Raw genomic sequence first — 16,501 nt, forward strand, 5'->3', positions numbered from 1 at the left:
TGTAGACGAGGACGAGGTCATATTTACGGAATTGCAGGTTTTATGAGATGACAGCGAAAGGTATGTTCTCCCTCCACATCACCGGTGTGCAGCCCAAACATGTCTTTTGCCCTAATATAACTTATTTCTTAATGGCAATTATCTATATTACACCTGTTACACCTGTAAGGCGTGAAAGAGATACAAGTAACGCAAAAGTAACGCAAAAGTAATATATCGCATTACTTTCCATAAAAAGTAACTAAGTAACGTAATTAGTTACTTTTTTGGGGAGTAACTCAATATTGTAATGTGTTTCCTTTAAAAGTAACGTTGCCCAACACTGTATACGGTTTAGAATGTTGTTGGTAGAGGTTTATTTGACTATAATTGTATTTTTAGATAGCACAGCTGTATTCGAAGGAGGGTGTGAGTATGTGTGATAGGGATGTGAGAGAGAGAGAGAGAGAGAGAGAGAGAGAGAGAGAGAGAGAGAGAACACTGATGTCTTTGAGTAGATATGCAGTTGTATGCCAATACTCAGAATTTTAGAAATAGCTCAACTCAGCACTACAAGTGATTACAGTGTTTTACTGAATACTGTCTGAATATTTTATTCTGATTGGATAGAGGGTGTGTGTTCAAACAAGCTCTGGCCAGTTAAATCACCATTTTGAATGAATGTGCTGCCTTACAAATAGCTTTAACCATAGTAACATACAGTCATACATGCTCTCTCTCTCTCTCTCTCCCTCTCTTTCTCTCTCTCTCACCCTCTCTCTTTCTTGCTTTAATAACTCTATATTATAATTCAATTATTGCACTGCTTTATTTCTGTACATGAAATTCTAGCTCTAATGACAAATGTACAAAATAATTATTAAGAATGAACCCACTTTTATCCCCCATTCAGTCAGTTTTGCACTGAAAACATGATTGTAAAGCACTCCGCTTTGCCTCGTTTATTCACTTCCTCATAGTGGTTAAAAAATCCTGTAACACACACCAATCCGTGGCTTATCCCCCAGTATAAACCAGTTTATAACAACACATGAGTGTTACACCTTGTTTTACTTGCAAATGTGTGAAATGGTCAAACAAAACATGGTCAGTTCAGAAGTGAGGTACCTGCAGTGGACATTTTTCAATTTGGTGCATCTACGGACAAAATGAAGAGACTGAATTTGTGTAGCATTTATAGAGAATGTTTGCTGAAGTAGTAATTTTATCATCAAGACAATACGAGCAAATGCAGGAAACAAAATGAAATTGACTTGAGCATACATTTAAGCCATCAAATTAATTAAGCATAAGTGGTAACGTCTGATTAAGTGGTTTATTTATGTTTTTTTTATGAAAAATGATTTACAGTCAGACCCTGATGTATGACATATCGACTTACGAATTTTCAGAGATTCGACAGTCACGCAAAGAATAAAAAATTGAACAACATCAAAATTTAGCTAAAAAAAACTGCACACGATCAGTAGATTAACACGGTAAACAGTGGGGAAGAATGGGTGTCTGGCAGGCATGCGTTGATGGACCCACAAAGCTTTGTCGCTAGCGTGTCTTCCTCTAGTTAAGACGTGTTCAGTGTTCTCATTCGTTCTCGTGTTTCTCGTTGTAAATTTTACTGTTCGCTACTATCTTACCATGGCTGAAAAACGCAAAAGTAACATTTCTTCTGATAGTGGAGAAAAAAAGCAGAGGACAAAAAAGCAATTTTTCTTAAGGAGAAATTGCACAAAGCGAAGCCGGCGTGTCCGTGACCGTGATCTCCCGTGAAACTGGCTTATCGCACTCTACCATCTTCCACAATATGTCTTCGCCGGAACGCATCATAGAGTAGTTACTTGTATCGACTTACGACATTTCGACTTACAGCAGGTTTTCCGGTCCCTATCTCCGTCGTAAGTAGAGGCCCACCTGTACTGGATAATATTGGAGGAGCAGGATATGATGTTTAATAACTTTTAATGCATATCTATTGGCGAACGTGGCACTTTAAAGTTAAACTTAATTGATTTGGAAAAAAAGCTTTTCTAATGCTCCTTCCAGCCTTTTATGACAGTCTAATTTAACTTGGAATCGAAAAAAATGTACAATTATCCACATGACTGAATATAGTATAATATAATATATGTTTGATGCACACTGTTCAGGCTTTCTTCTTAGCTAAGGAGAATCAAGAGGTATACAAGTGCAGACTCCTAAATGATTAGATTTAAGAACATAGATTAGTGGCATAGATTAGTTAACTATACATTTTCAATTGTGGGTCAATCCATAGTTTTTCTTTTTTGAAATATTTGATTTTGGCATCTCATTGCAATAGCAAAAATGATAAATAATAAAAAATAATACACATTGGCGGACCGTCAGGGCCCAGCAAAGAGTTCTCTGCTTCTCTAATAATCAGAATCTCTGACTTACATTTTAATATATTTTAATGAATAAATATGTATGAAATTATTCCCAAAAGTCTGTATATGAGTTTCTATCCAGTCAGAGTTCATCTGTCAAATTATGTGTTGCCGTAAAAAAGCCAGTACTGTGAGCACCTGCAGTCTTTTTTTTTTTTACCATAAAATCTATGTTGCCTGAAGCTGTTGCTTTAATTAATCAAACTGCAATCCCATTTCCACGTCTTTTAATTGGATGGATGGAGTTTGTGCAGGTCAAGGCAATTAAAATGCATCTGCAGCAAATTGCATTTATTCTGTATATACAAATACAAATATACAAATATATTTGTGCGGATTGAACAGCTGTTTTTTTTTTTTTTACATTCCACATTTTTGATTTGGCCACAGATACAATTACATGGAAGTTTACAAGATGGGCTTTTTGGACAACCAAAACAGTTAAAACAGTTGTTTATTTTTTTCATAAAATGTATTTGTGTTTTCTTTCCTGTAGAATAAGCACAGAAACCCAGAGTCATATTATGAGGTTAATGTTGAAGGTTCTGATAGAGATGATGTATGCGGGCAGTGCAGTTGTGGCTGCAGTGAAAGGAGACTTGTTGTATTGTGTTCATTGAGATTCTTGCTTTGGTAATGGCATTTATTCTCATCGTGTGAGATTCCTGTCTGTGCTACAACACTCTGTTATACTGCGTTTATCTATAATATTGATGGTTTCTATAGCTGTGGTGTCATATTGATGATATTAAGAGGTGGATTGGCTCAGGTAGGACCACAGACGGTGTAATATGCACGGCCATCTGCATCTCAGCAACTTCAGTACAACTGCCTTCTGTTTTCCGGATTAACCTTCTCTGTTTGCTGTCTGATAATGATGAAATTGTGTCAAATCTGATGGATTAAATTAGGGGATACTGTAACACATTTGCTTTTCATGACCTTTACAAAATCACATTGGTAGTGCTCATGAGTCCTTCTGATGACACAGATAACCATGATCTATTAAGCTGACTTTCTAAAATGCAGTTTACTTTTTAGGATTCAAAATTACGCAGACTGGTATTAACCATAATCAGCATGACAATGTATACAATTACTGCGATACTCTTGTTTAATTAATTTAATAGATTTTTCCCTCAGGACTTTTTCTTATGATTTCCAATTATGAACCAAAGTGGATTTTGAACATATAATGAGGCAGAAGTATTTTGTGTGTGCCTTCTATAGGTCACCCAGGCACCTGCTTAGCATATCTCATATACTATAAGCACCCTTTATTCTTTTACAACAAATTACATGGCGCAAGAAAATATTTTTACCCAAATCTCATTAGACATGGAAATATATTGGTGTAATCATACATTTTTTGCCTTCCTGGACAAAAAGAGAATTTGAAAGCTTATATGGGTTTATTCATCATGAGGAAGGGGAGGTGGGGATTATGAACACTATGCGAAATATGATTGATCTGGAGCAGTCGTTTGTCTTTGTGTCATAGACGTTATGCTAAAGAAATGTGGCGTGAACATGTGGGAATTTATCAATATTCCTCAAAGTGTAAACATGTTTGGATAAACAAAAACCTTAATGGATCTTGTGTGTCATTTTTTCACTTCCAAATAATTATGTTTGATTTTGCATGTTTGATGTGAATTCTTGGCTGAAATGGAGTTACTGTAAAAGTTCCTATCACATAAATGAGTCAAATATTAAAACTTGAGTCCCTGACTGACTTGGAGTGAGACAGTGAGATAGGCTTTGCTAGCACAATGGCACAAATCAGAGATCTTTCGTTATCATGAGAAATATGTTTTATCTGTTATAATACCATAATAGGACAAATTATACTGTGTATACATTTGAAACACTGACCTGAATGCTTCATGATGGAAAAGGGCGACAACATTAAACATGGTTAATTTATCAACCTACAAGAGGTGCGGGTCAAAACTAGAAAATGTGTAACTCTTAAATCAGTCACTGCAGAAACAAGGTTTGGAAAAACACATTTGATCGGACTGGGCAATAAAACAATGAAGCAGCCTTCTTTATATACACAGTATATTTACATTTACATTTATAGCTTTTGCCAGATGCTCTTATCCAGAGCATCTTACAACTGAGCAAATGAAGGTTAAGGGCCCAGCAGTGGCAGCTTGGTGGTGCTGGGATTTGAACTTGTGCAGTTGATTCCAATGCCTTAACACTGGGATACCACAGTATGCACAAACAAGTTAATCACTGAGCAAAAACATAGCAACTGAATACAAAAGAGAAATAAAACAATAAAGAGGGCATAGATGGTTTAGACATGTGCAGAGGAGGGACATGCTGTGGATGGAGCCACCAGGAAGGAGAAAAAGAGGAAGACCAAGGATGGTTTTTGGATGTGGTAAAGGAAGACATGCAGGTAGTTGGTGTGAAAGAGGCAGATGTAGAGGACAGGGGGATATGGAGACGGATGATCCGCTGTGGTGACCCCTAATGGGAGAAGCCAAAAGAAGAAGAAGGTGATGAAGACAGGACCAAAACATATGGCAGCCCCCACTGAGCTGAACAAGACTTGTCAGGGATCAGGGTTAGAATGGTTGAGTTGAGTGGAAAAATAATAAAAATGTTTCTCTTTCAGATACATCATGGAGAAAAGGATGGCAGCATGTGTGAATATTCTTCCCCGTACATCCACCATGTAAGAACACACAGACTTTATTTTCTACAATCCTACAGAATACATTTACTTTTTAACAATCTTCAAAAAGCCTTTTCATACATTTTCTTTTTCATACTTTTTCTATTATAAAGTCAAGTCAAATCTTTTTGAAGTCAAAGCTTCATTGTCATTTCAACCATATACAGCAGGAATAACCAACTTCCAAAGTGATGCGGGACAGATTCTTTTGCCTTTAACCTGTAACAGGTTTAGAAAAGACTTAAAACCAAATTGTTTCAAATTTTGTAGTTTTTTTTACATCTGTGCATGAGCAATATTTTTGCCGAGTGTAATTATTCCATTGGAAATCAAACTTGTCACTGCATGCAATAATGGAAAGATTTGGCGCCTTTTATCTGGCATAAATACAGGTGGAACTTTATATATATATATATATATATATATATATATATATATATATATATATATATATATATATGAAATTTTTTTACATATAATAGAAGGAAGGAGATTTTAAGTAGGAACAGTTAGTCAGCAGGAAGAGTTATTCAGCAGAAACATTCTGAAGTTTCCTGTTTGGCACTGCTCGTACTGGGTGTAAAATCATTTAACAATTGTTTTCCTGCAAGCGGTTTGTTTTATCTGCAGGATTTCTTGAGCATAGCGTGTTTTATTCAACAACAAAAAAATTCAAACACATTTAATGCAGACTGAGTTATAAGGTATAATGCTTTAGAATAAGGTTCTTTGGAGAAACTAAATAGATAACTTAGCTGTTATTGTCTAATGAACGTACAAGTTACACAAAAATTGAGTTTGAACAAATTTTATGTTTGTGGATTTTTTTGTTTACTTTTATTTATTTATACAAAAAGGTGTTCAGGTTTTTAGTCTTTAGGGGAAGCATCGCATGAGGTCAGTGCACAAGTAAATGTGAAGTGTGTGTGTGTGTGTGTGTGTGTGTGTGTGTGTGTGTGTGTGTGTGTGTGTAAGAGAGAGAAATACTTCATCATCCGCTATAGAAAAAGAATGATAGAGACACACAGAAAGTAAGAGAGAGAAAAATTAATTCTCCTCTAGAAACTTAGAGAATTAGAGAATTTTTATCACATTTCACTTATTACATTATGATTATTACAATATTACAATCATTATACATTTTACTCACTATAATTATATAATTTATATATTATAGTATAAATAGTGTGGGGTGCGTGTGTGTGTGTGTGTGTGTGTGTGTGTGTGTGTGTGTGTACAGTATATATATATATATATATATATATATATATATATATATATATATATATATATATATATATATATATATATATATATATGTATAATCACTTTACACTATCATGTATAATGTCTTTTATATGTTCATGTGCAATATTATTTAAATATATAGTGCAATATCATATCATGTATAATATATTATATAAAAGTATGTGCTATATAATGAAACAATATAATGTTCACTGTCATGTGCAATATTTTCTTGAACTATAATGTACAATATTGTTAGTACCATTACGTGTTTATAATCTTTTTGCTTGGAGCAGTGTCTGTCCTAAGAATTTTTTTCGGGATTAATAAAGTTAACTTATCTTGATAGATAAGTACATATATATATATATATATATATATATATATATATATAACTTTCTTTCGGCTTCTCCCATTAGGGGTCGCCACAGCGGACCATCTGCATGTTTGATTTGGCACGTTTTTACGCTGGATGCCCTTCCTAACACAACCCTCCCCATTTATCCCTGACCGGGGATCGAACCCGGGTCTTGATTTAGAGCAGGGAGAGGCTGAGGGAGAGTTAGAGCTTTGAAAGGAGGCGTGGCTGGTGGTGCCCTGACAGTATCTTATTTTATATATATATATATATATATATATATATATATATATATATATATATATATATATATATATATAAAACACCATGATAGAACAGTTTAAACCCACTTTCAATGTTCCTGGCCTTACCACTTGGTCTCCTGAACACACAACATATCTACCTTACTCTGCTCCATCATATCAACTAACTCTCTCCCTTTACCAGTCATAGTTCCAACATTTAAATTGCCAACCCAAACCTCCACTCTCCTACACTCCTCCTTTTCCTGCTGTCTCTGTAAACGCCTTCCTCCTCTCTTTCTCCTTCTTCGGCCAACAGTAGCCCAATTTCCACCGGTACCCTGTTGGCTAACAATTCCTGTGCCAGTCGTTGGTAAACCGATCCAGTATGAAATTCTGATTTGTGATCCGCATATTTTATTTGGCAAATGTATTACATTTAATATATTCAGAACTCATTTAAAATTTAATACTCTCAAGAATAATCTCCACAACGGCATGCCATAATACTGTATGTGGGTGTAGTCAGAATTTTTTCTCACATTTGCGAGTTTATATCTCGCTATTCTTGCAAGTTCACATGCATTTACCAATGTGTTAACCATCTCTTTATTTCTTAAAATTGCAAAAATGCTCACTCATTCTGCCTAAAGTACAAGATGGTGGCTGTGCCGTGATGATGTCAGGTTTCATTTAATATATTCAATCAATATATTTAGACTTTTTATTCAATATACACAGAATCCATTCAATATATTAAGTATTTTCATTTTCCACCTAACTGTCCTCCCGGCTGCCTTTTAAAAGCATCGCTGGGCTTGAAGACAGTGAGGGGCCACCAGCTGTGTCTTGTAAGGACGCCACACCTCCTCAGTTGCTGCGATTGGCACACTTGTCCCTTTTGGTACCTGAGGTGGAGGCCCGTCATCACAATACATATTTACCTAGTTAATTACTTACTTACTTCCTAATTTTTAATTATGTGTAATTATTTTAACCCTTACTTTTGTCCGGGACCGGCACCTTGCCGTTTTAGCACTGTTCTTATTCGGTCTTATTTTATTTTATTTGTGTGTACAGTATTTGGATTTATTATTATTATTGCTATTATTATTTTGGCAATATTTAATAAAAAAGAAAAAGTTCTTTGGGGGTGGAGGAGAAAGAGAAAGACTTAGTTAAGGGTAATTTTATGCTTCTAACATTGTGGCAAAACTTACGTAGCACTTAGCACTTCACGTTTATGAAACAGGATGTTCAAGAACTTATACATAAACGATAGGTGAAGCCATATCTTTGGCCTCATGGTGTATATTCAATAAACTGCATTTCCTGTAGGTTCTTCATTACACAAATACAGTATTCAGTTAATGCTCATATCAGACATTCGATTTAGATACATTTATGGCATTTAACAAAAGCTCTTAACTTTCAGGGTTTGTGGCGCAATCTTCCGGGTTTTCCGTGCACTTCTGGTGTTGCACTGCGCACTTTCAATGTCACGGCGCACACTCAGTAGATGGCCATCTTCTAATTTTTCACATATGCCGCAAGATATTTATATGAATAAATCTATCTGGTGTCAGATTATCTTTCTCGTCGGTTCTGGCCTTGCCCCTGCCCTTCCCCTGACCAGGCTTGTCTTGGAGCTCCAGCTTTGCTCCGCCAAGCCCCACCAAGAACGTCGCTTCCCCTCTGAGCTTCGCCAAGGTCTTTGCCCCGTCCCTGGCCTTTCCTGATAATGTGGCTCTGTCCCTGAGTTTTTCTGGTCGTTCTAGTCTCCGCAGAGGACGAGGAGCCCTTTTCCTGACTGTTTCCTGACAGAATAGTCTGGACCTGCCCTTTGCTGAAATTAATCAAAGTGATTTAAAGTTATATATTTTATACAACTGATCAGTTGAGGGTTAAGGGCCATGCTGAAGGGCCCAAATGTTCACAACAGTTTAAAGCCACAGCCGTTGCAATCAATAAGTCCAATATCTTAACCACTGAGCTAATGTGACATCAGTGTCTTTAACCTGGGCATGGTGGATAACAGAGCGTTGCATCACATACAGATATCTCATGCAGCGAAAATGATTGTCATTAGTAAAGCAAGAGACCCAATGAAAATAATTCAACAAGTCATCTTTCATTGTAGCCACAACTGCACCACCTGCATACATTGTCTCTAGCAGAAGCATCAATATTGAGCTCATGAAATGACCCCTGGTTTTTTTTGTGTATTTTTGTGCATTTATTTTGTGCATTATGGTTTTATTGGGGATTTGAAATGAAGGCAAATTGTGTGTTTTTGTGCAAATTCTACAGGAAAGAAAACGCTGTGTTTGGTTCATGGAAAACCTAAACTGTTTTGAATTTTCCTCTGTTGTTTGCACCAGGTTGCACACGATGCACTTTATGTGGCGAGGACACTTACTAGTCCTTAGCCTTGTGTTTTCTGTGATTGTTGTTGTATGTAGCACCAGGGTTCAGGAGGAAGTTGTTTCATTACACTTTGTAATGCGTCAGCTATATATGGTTGAAATGATAATAAAAGCTTCTTGACTTGACTTTATGATGTCCACCTTTTTCATAAAAAAACAGCTATTAAATTCATACAAATATATTTGAGCTTGTGCAGTTTGGTACAGATGAGGCTTGCGAGCTCTGACTAGTGCGTTCTCCCACCATCTGATACAGTTTAGGCCAGCAGAGAAGGCCTTATTGGCCCTGATGGCCCACTACTGGTTTACACAGAATGTTAGGAAATCGAAAAACCTTCAGTATTTCAGTAGGTAGAAATGCACGTAATGAGAGAGATTATGAACAAAGACCAGGCTAGGTGGAGCTAAGATTTAGGCTTTGGTAAAGAAAATAACCAAATAGCCACTGCTAATCAGTGGATGTCTTAGTTTATTTTACTCCAGTCTCTCCTTTAGAGCTTGTTGTATGTGAAAATCTCAGAAGCAGATTAGGAGATTTTGTCTATATCTTTTTTGCAATCCAAATATACGTAACCTAATATAACCGTTATGCAGTTTTAAACCATTAGTGGTGCTCAAACTTTTTTTTTTCAAATACTAAATAGGAGCTTTACAAAAATAAAACCAGAAACACTACAAATACTGAAAATTCAATGCCTCAGTGTTAGCACAGAGGGTTAATTAGGCTCCAATAGATTTTCTCAGCCTCAGCTACAATATATCACTCATCTTCATAATTATAACTTTCAAAGATACAGAAATAAAGTATGTGGTCATGAAAACATCACACATTGAGGTGAGATGTCTTGCCCTCTTCTTCCTGAATTGCAAGTTTCAGTAGTATGTGTGAAAGCTTGCACAACCTCATCAATGTTCCAGACACATCCTAATTTCTATACAAGCTATTTTATTTTATTTACAATTTATAAGTCATTGTTTACATTCACACCGAACTTTGTAGTTTTTCAGGTGGTAACCGACTAAATGTTTGGAATTTTTAAGTTGTTACCGTTAAGTTTAAGATGTTTGCACTTTTTAAATACATTTATGAAAGGAAAATATTCTTGAAATATTTTCATGTTTTTTTCCCTTTGTTTGATTAGGAATCCTGCAAGTATCGGTGTTTTCACTTTTGTGGTTTGTGACTATTTGGTAATAGTCAGGATAAGATTTTAATTTTTTTATTTTTTATTAATGCTTGTTTTTGACACCTCTCAAGACTGTATACTGATTGACTGACTGTGTTATATATTATATTGACATATATTTGTTTATAAGGTATTACTGGAAAGGGGAGATTCAAGATTCTTCCGAAATCCTGCTGGTGTGTAAAAAAAAATTCTAATAACATTTTTTATAAGCTTTTATAGTAGTAATTCCAAAGACTGCATTAAAGTTCTACTGCTTTAGTTATGTAAAGCAAAATAGTTTACAATTATGTAAAAATTGAAAAATATAACAAACATATCTGCATATACATTTTTTAGCTGGTGAGGACTAGAACTTCTATGATTCCTCGACTCACTGATTTAATAAAGTAAGTGATATTCCTTTATTTGAAACACATAATAAGTAATGTTATTTAGATTTCTAATGCCAGTCTGTGTGTTCCTCTAGAACCGTACATCCATACCAAACTCCAGAAATCCTCAGTTTACCCATTCAAGATGGAAGTCTTTCCTACATGAAATGGATAGATGATGCAGTTCCAAATGTATGACCCATATCATCGCCCTGTTGTCAAATGAAAGCGTTCCTATTGGCTACAGAACATTTATATATTATTTTTATAGATGGTGCTATTTCATGGGATATTTGTCAAGGGACATGGACTGGTTATATTTCAATGATGAATAAAACTAGGGCTGTCAAAACACGTTAATGCTTATTAACTTAAACAGAAATTCTTGACCATTTTTCTTAAAAATATTAATAAATAACTTTCAAAGATACAGAAATAAAGTATGTGGTCATGAAAACATCACACATTGAGGTGAGATGTCTTGCCCTCTTCTTCCTGAATTGCAAGTTTCAGTAGTATGTGTGAAAGCTTGCACAACCTCATCAATGTTCCAGACACATCCTAATTTCTATACAAGCTATTTTATTTTATTTACAATTTATAAGTCATTGTTTACATTCACACCGAACTTTGTAGTTTTTCAGGTGGTAACCGACTAAATGTTTGGAATTTTTAAGTTGTTACCGTTAAGTTTAAGATGTTTGCACTTTTTAAATACATTTATGAAAGGAAAATATTCTTGAAATATTTTCATGTTTTTTTCCCTTTGTTTGATTAGGAATCCTGCAAGTATCGGTGTTTTCACTTTTGTGGTTTGTGACTATTTGGTAATAGTCAGGATAAGATTTTTTTTATTTTTTTATTTTTTTATTAATGCTTGTTTTTGACACCTCTCAAGACTGTATACTGATTGACTGACTGTGTTATATATTATATTGACATATATTTGTTTATAAGGTATTACTGGAAAGGGGAGATTCAAGATTCTTCCGAAATCCTGCTGGTGTGTAAAAAAAAATTCTAATAACATTTTTTATAAGCTTTTATAGTAGTAATTCCAAAGACTGCATTAAAGTTCTACTGCTTTAGTTATGTAAAGCAAAATAGTTTACAATTATGTAAAAATTGAAAAATATAACAAACATATCTGCATATACATTTTTTAGCTGGTGAGGACTAGAACTTCTATGATTCCTCGACTCACTGATTTAATAAAGTAAGTGATATTCCTTTATTTGAAACACATAATAAGTAATGTTATTTAGATTTCTAATGCCAGTCTGTGTGTTCCTCTAGAACCGTACATCCATACCAAACTCCAGAAATCCTCAGTTTACCCATTCAAGATGGAAGTCTTTCCTACATGAAATGGATAGATGATGCAGTTCCAAATGTATGACCCATATCATCGCCCTGTTGTCAAATGAAAGCGCGTTCCTATTGGCTACAGAACATTTATATATTATTTTTTATAGATGGTGCTATTTCATGGGATATTTGTCAAGGGGACATGGACTGGTTATATTTCAATGATGAATAAAAACTAGGGCTGTCAAAACACGTTAATGCTTATTAACTTAAACAGAAATTCTTGACCATTTTTCTTAAAAATATTAATAAATAAGTATAAAAGAGGCGAAATTAAAACCTTCAACGTAACACACATTTATTCCTGACATCCTTTCTTTACTCAGATATAAAAAAAAAGCATAAAAATCTTTTTTGGCTGTTCACATTCTTAGTAGAACATTGCTATTTACTATGTTAATTGCTCATAGACTTATATTCCTATTCCCAAACCAAAATCCGCCATTATGCACACGTCCAGCATTTAAAACAATCCAAGTGAAAAACAACCCAAATTCCCGTTTGCTCTCCTGATGATTTACGTATTTTAAAACACCATATTTACAAGAATATTTTGTCTTCATGCTCTGTGTTGCGTCAGGTTTCACTAATAATAAACATACATTTGCATAAAGCATCCATATTTCTTTATGCCCATGTTGATTAGAGTAATAAAAACTTAAGAAGTATTAATTTAACGTACGTTTAAAACAGTTTAAAAAATAGTGAGATCAAGTAGCGATTTGTCACGAGTCAACTCATGACGATCATGCGATTAATCGCGATTAAATATTTGTATCTATTGACAGCCCTAATTAAAACATCACCAAATGGATGCAGATTAGTGCTGATATTTGTAAGATAACAGGTTTAAATGTTCACATTTTCAGCTGCCCAGTGGCTTGGCATGAACAGCCATTTGAAAGGACATGTCTTAAAGGAAGACAGGTCAGGACATTTTTGGATTTCTGTATGTAGAGTATCATGAACTTTGATTAGCTGCTGGTCAGGTGGGGTTTAAAAAAAAAAAGAGTTAAATGGCACATGATCTTACTGAGACTGTTTTTTGCTTCAATCACCAAAGTTTATATGAACAAAATACACTTGCCTTTGCTCAAAGTGACCTTGTAACAATATGACATCAGTGTGTGATCAGTCGTTTTTTTTACACTGAATTAACAAAACACATACTGAGAAACACTTATAATGTAACTAACTTCCCACTTTATTCAGCTATAGTTATCTTGACAAGAGTTTTGATAGAGAACAAATAAATGTCCAGCAAAAATAGCGATAAAACTTCCCTACTTTAGTCCTTATATGAACTTTATCTCTGCAAACATGCTAGGAGATTTTCAGAGAGTGCATAACAGCTTGTGACTATAATCAAAGATACATGGTTAGGCCAACACTTTTATAGGCTAATAGCTGAGTGGCAATGTTCTTGCTATTATGCTGTGTAAAAAGAGGGTTACTTATGAACAGATCCATGAAGTTAGAGAGCAGGGTTTAACTTACTGTAAGCACCATGAACCATGTCTCCTACAATAACATAGGACTACAGTCCATATAAAATGTTTTTGCATCCATGCATTATTCAGTGAATAGTGTTTCAGCGTTTCATGCATATTCTTGCAACCACAGGGTTGCAGTTCAAAAGGTTCAGCTTGTGCCCCCAGCCAGGAACCTTGTGAAATAACCACATGTCTTGCACACTTTGCAACCTCATGGTGAACAGAAAGAGAAGTTCCTGAGACAGGTTGCACAGAAAAATGCTACCATGAAACCAACTATATAAGTATAGGAATTCTGATGAGTAAATCGCAGAGATGTAAATATTTTTATGCATTTCAGTCTTCAGTTCTGCTGAAGGTACAATGATTAGAGCAGTGGATTCTGCTGAACGTGTTTCCAGAAAGACGGTGGTCTTTTTAAGCCCTTTCCTTTGTAATTGAGTCATATTAGGGGTCAATGCAATGTGCCTGTTTATGGACTCATCACTCAGGAACATCTCTGCTTTTGAGGACCGATATTCCACTATCGTCTTTGCTTGGGCAGAGGGTTTAGACAAACATCTATGGTCATACTTCTGATCAGTGTAGACAATAGGATGCACCACGGGGTAGCTTGATTCAATGGGGCTGAATGTCACCCTGCAGATATTATAGTGCCTTAACAGCTAAGAAGTCTCCTATGAGTGGCTCCAGTTGCTTTTTATAAAGCATGGGATTTATAAATGTTCATATTTATTTGTGAATAATTGTTAATCATTGTACTAAACTGATTTACTATCTTTCTGTTTCCTTTATTTTCTGTCGTTTTTTTTTCTGTTGTATTACTATAAGTTCCTAATGGCAAGATATTGCACACACGTTAATCCTCGGACTGTAGCAAAACATCTTTTATGTAATACAAATCTGCATACTTTGTATTTAAACATACCAAAGTTTCTGGCTTGTATGACACGATACAAAAATACATCAGATTTACATTTAGATTTACATTTGCGGCATTTAGCAAACGCCTTTGTCTAGAGCGACGTACAAAAGTGCTTTGAGTCTCTAGCAATGAATAAATCTACACTGGTATGATTACAAATTTAAGATAAATCAGACTACAACAATCTTGGAAAGTGCTAATTTAAGTGTTTTAGGAAGAGGACAGTTAGCAACTGTCAGATATAGAACACAGTTGAAATGACCATGAGCAATATACTTACTTAGCAATATACTGTACAGGCTGGAAACTGGTACTGTATGTCTAACCATATTGTCAATTACAGGAAAATATGTGTTGAATATAATGTGTAATATGTGAACACGACTGCATACAAATGCTGTTCATCCTGTGTCTTTTTGTTAACGTTATTATAACTATTCTGTTCTGTTGGTCTCTTCTGAATTTCTTGCATCATCAGGTCACCTGACATTAGGGTGTTGTGGTCTAGCAGTCTTTGGGAAACCTGGTAGTGATACAAGTGAAATCTTGTTTAGCCGCTAGTCAGCTCGGCCTCACGGCATTTTGAGATTGTAGTCACAACGTGTTCTCTATTGATTCGTGCTCATAGACACGAATTTCTCTCGCTTTCTGTTTTTGGCGTCTCCGCCAAAGTTTTCTTTCTGCCCCTGAATCCCACAGACGCAGTATTGTTTTTGTTTCCCATTTTTTATTGATTTTTTTTTTATAAACTTTATGCACCATTACTCAACATTTAAGCAGGAGATTTTATCCTTGTTTTTATTGCTTTATATTCAGTAAGCTCCAGTCAAAATACAGTAAATAGATTCTCCCGGTTGATTAAGAAGACTGTGCTAAATAGAGACACACAATTATTACAGTACAACCCACACCCTTACCCTAACCGTATATATTCCGACTTATTCTCTGATAAAAGTAGGGGGAAAAAAAAATACCTTTTATTTACCCATAAGCCTTTGGCGTCGCTTTCGGAGACGGAGCCAGACGAAGGCGGCCGTGCTGAGTGACATGAAAGAAGAGGGAAATCCGTGTCCATGAAGACGAATCAATAGATTGAAGTTCAGCGCTGTATCACCAAAAATCATGAGACTGTGTTGGCTAGTGTGTGCCTGCAACAAAATATCTCCAGAAAAGATATAGTGCAATTGTTGCTAATTATTTTGTCTCCTGTTTTCCTGAATTTAAACAATAAATATACACACTCAGCTCCACAATTACTAGTAATGAAGAAAACACAGTGGATGTAATAGATGTAAGTTTTGGTAGAAGTTCCAAAGTTCAACCATGACCCAAGTTTAAGCTTGTTGGCAGAGAGGAAGAGATAGAGGTAAATCTCCTGATACTCCATGCTTTTTATTCTAACAATGTGACCATTCTTATTAAATAAAAAAAGAAAATACACGCCCACATCACAGATTCTCAACCCAAACATACAATCTTTTCTGTATATCCATATCCATATCCATTTTACTGCCAACGACTTCAGCACTGAGCTTTACTTATTTACATATTTGGTCACAGAAGTTCCAGTAGCATTTAACAGTTGCTTATAGTTTAATGGGGAAAAAAATGCTTTCTACCCTGCATGCCTTTATAGAGTTGGCATCTAATTGTAGTTACAACATTGGAAGCTCAGAGAGAAGGATTAAAGATCCATGTGTACTTCTGTTTAGGTCACTTGCATGGAAAGGGCATCTTAATTTCGATTTAGAGATCGTTAACCAAAAATTGCTGCCATAATCCA

The 16,501-nt window shown here is 35.3% G+C and overlaps 1 protein-coding gene and 1 long non-coding RNA gene across 4 annotated transcripts in view; both read left to right on the forward strand.

Annotated features, from left to right (window-relative positions):
• The window catches only part of zgc:63972 (protein CutA homolog), a 28,406-nt gene extending 17,243 nt beyond the window's left edge, over positions 1 to 11,163 (forward strand). The window contains exons 3-6 of one of the 2 annotated variants that reach the window (XM_046839735.1): positions 5,038 to 5,097; positions 10,689 to 10,734; positions 10,898 to 10,947; positions 11,028 to 11,163. In XM_046839735.1, coding sequence (XP_046695691.1) covers positions 5,038 to 5,097; positions 10,689 to 10,734; positions 10,898 to 10,947; positions 11,028 to 11,130 — 259 coding nt within the window. In that variant the 3' untranslated portion in view covers positions 11,131 to 11,163. Of the gene's footprint in view, positions 1 to 5,037; positions 5,098 to 10,513; positions 10,563 to 10,688; positions 10,735 to 10,897; positions 10,948 to 11,027 lie in introns of those variants that run through there. The other variant, XM_046839736.1, reaches the window with a different exon arrangement.
• A 218-nt stretch (positions 11,164 to 11,381) lies between these two features.
• Positions 11,382 to 15,971, forward strand: LOC124379403. Of its 2 annotated transcripts, XR_006924419.1 has the most exons (4): positions 11,382 to 11,759; positions 11,890 to 11,935; positions 12,099 to 12,148; positions 12,229 to 15,971. It is a non-coding gene; the product is annotated as an uncharacterized LOC124379403 (long non-coding RNA). The 2 variants fall into 2 exon arrangements; XR_006924418.1 differs by having other exon boundaries at positions 11,382 to 11,935.
• Positions 15,972 to 16,501: the final 530 nt, after the last annotated feature.

Source organism: Silurus meridionalis, chromosome 25 (assembly GCF_014805685.1).
Source record: "Silurus meridionalis isolate SWU-2019-XX chromosome 25, ASM1480568v1, whole genome shotgun sequence".
Lineage (NCBI taxonomy): Eukaryota > Metazoa > Chordata > Actinopteri > Siluriformes > Siluridae > Silurus > Silurus meridionalis.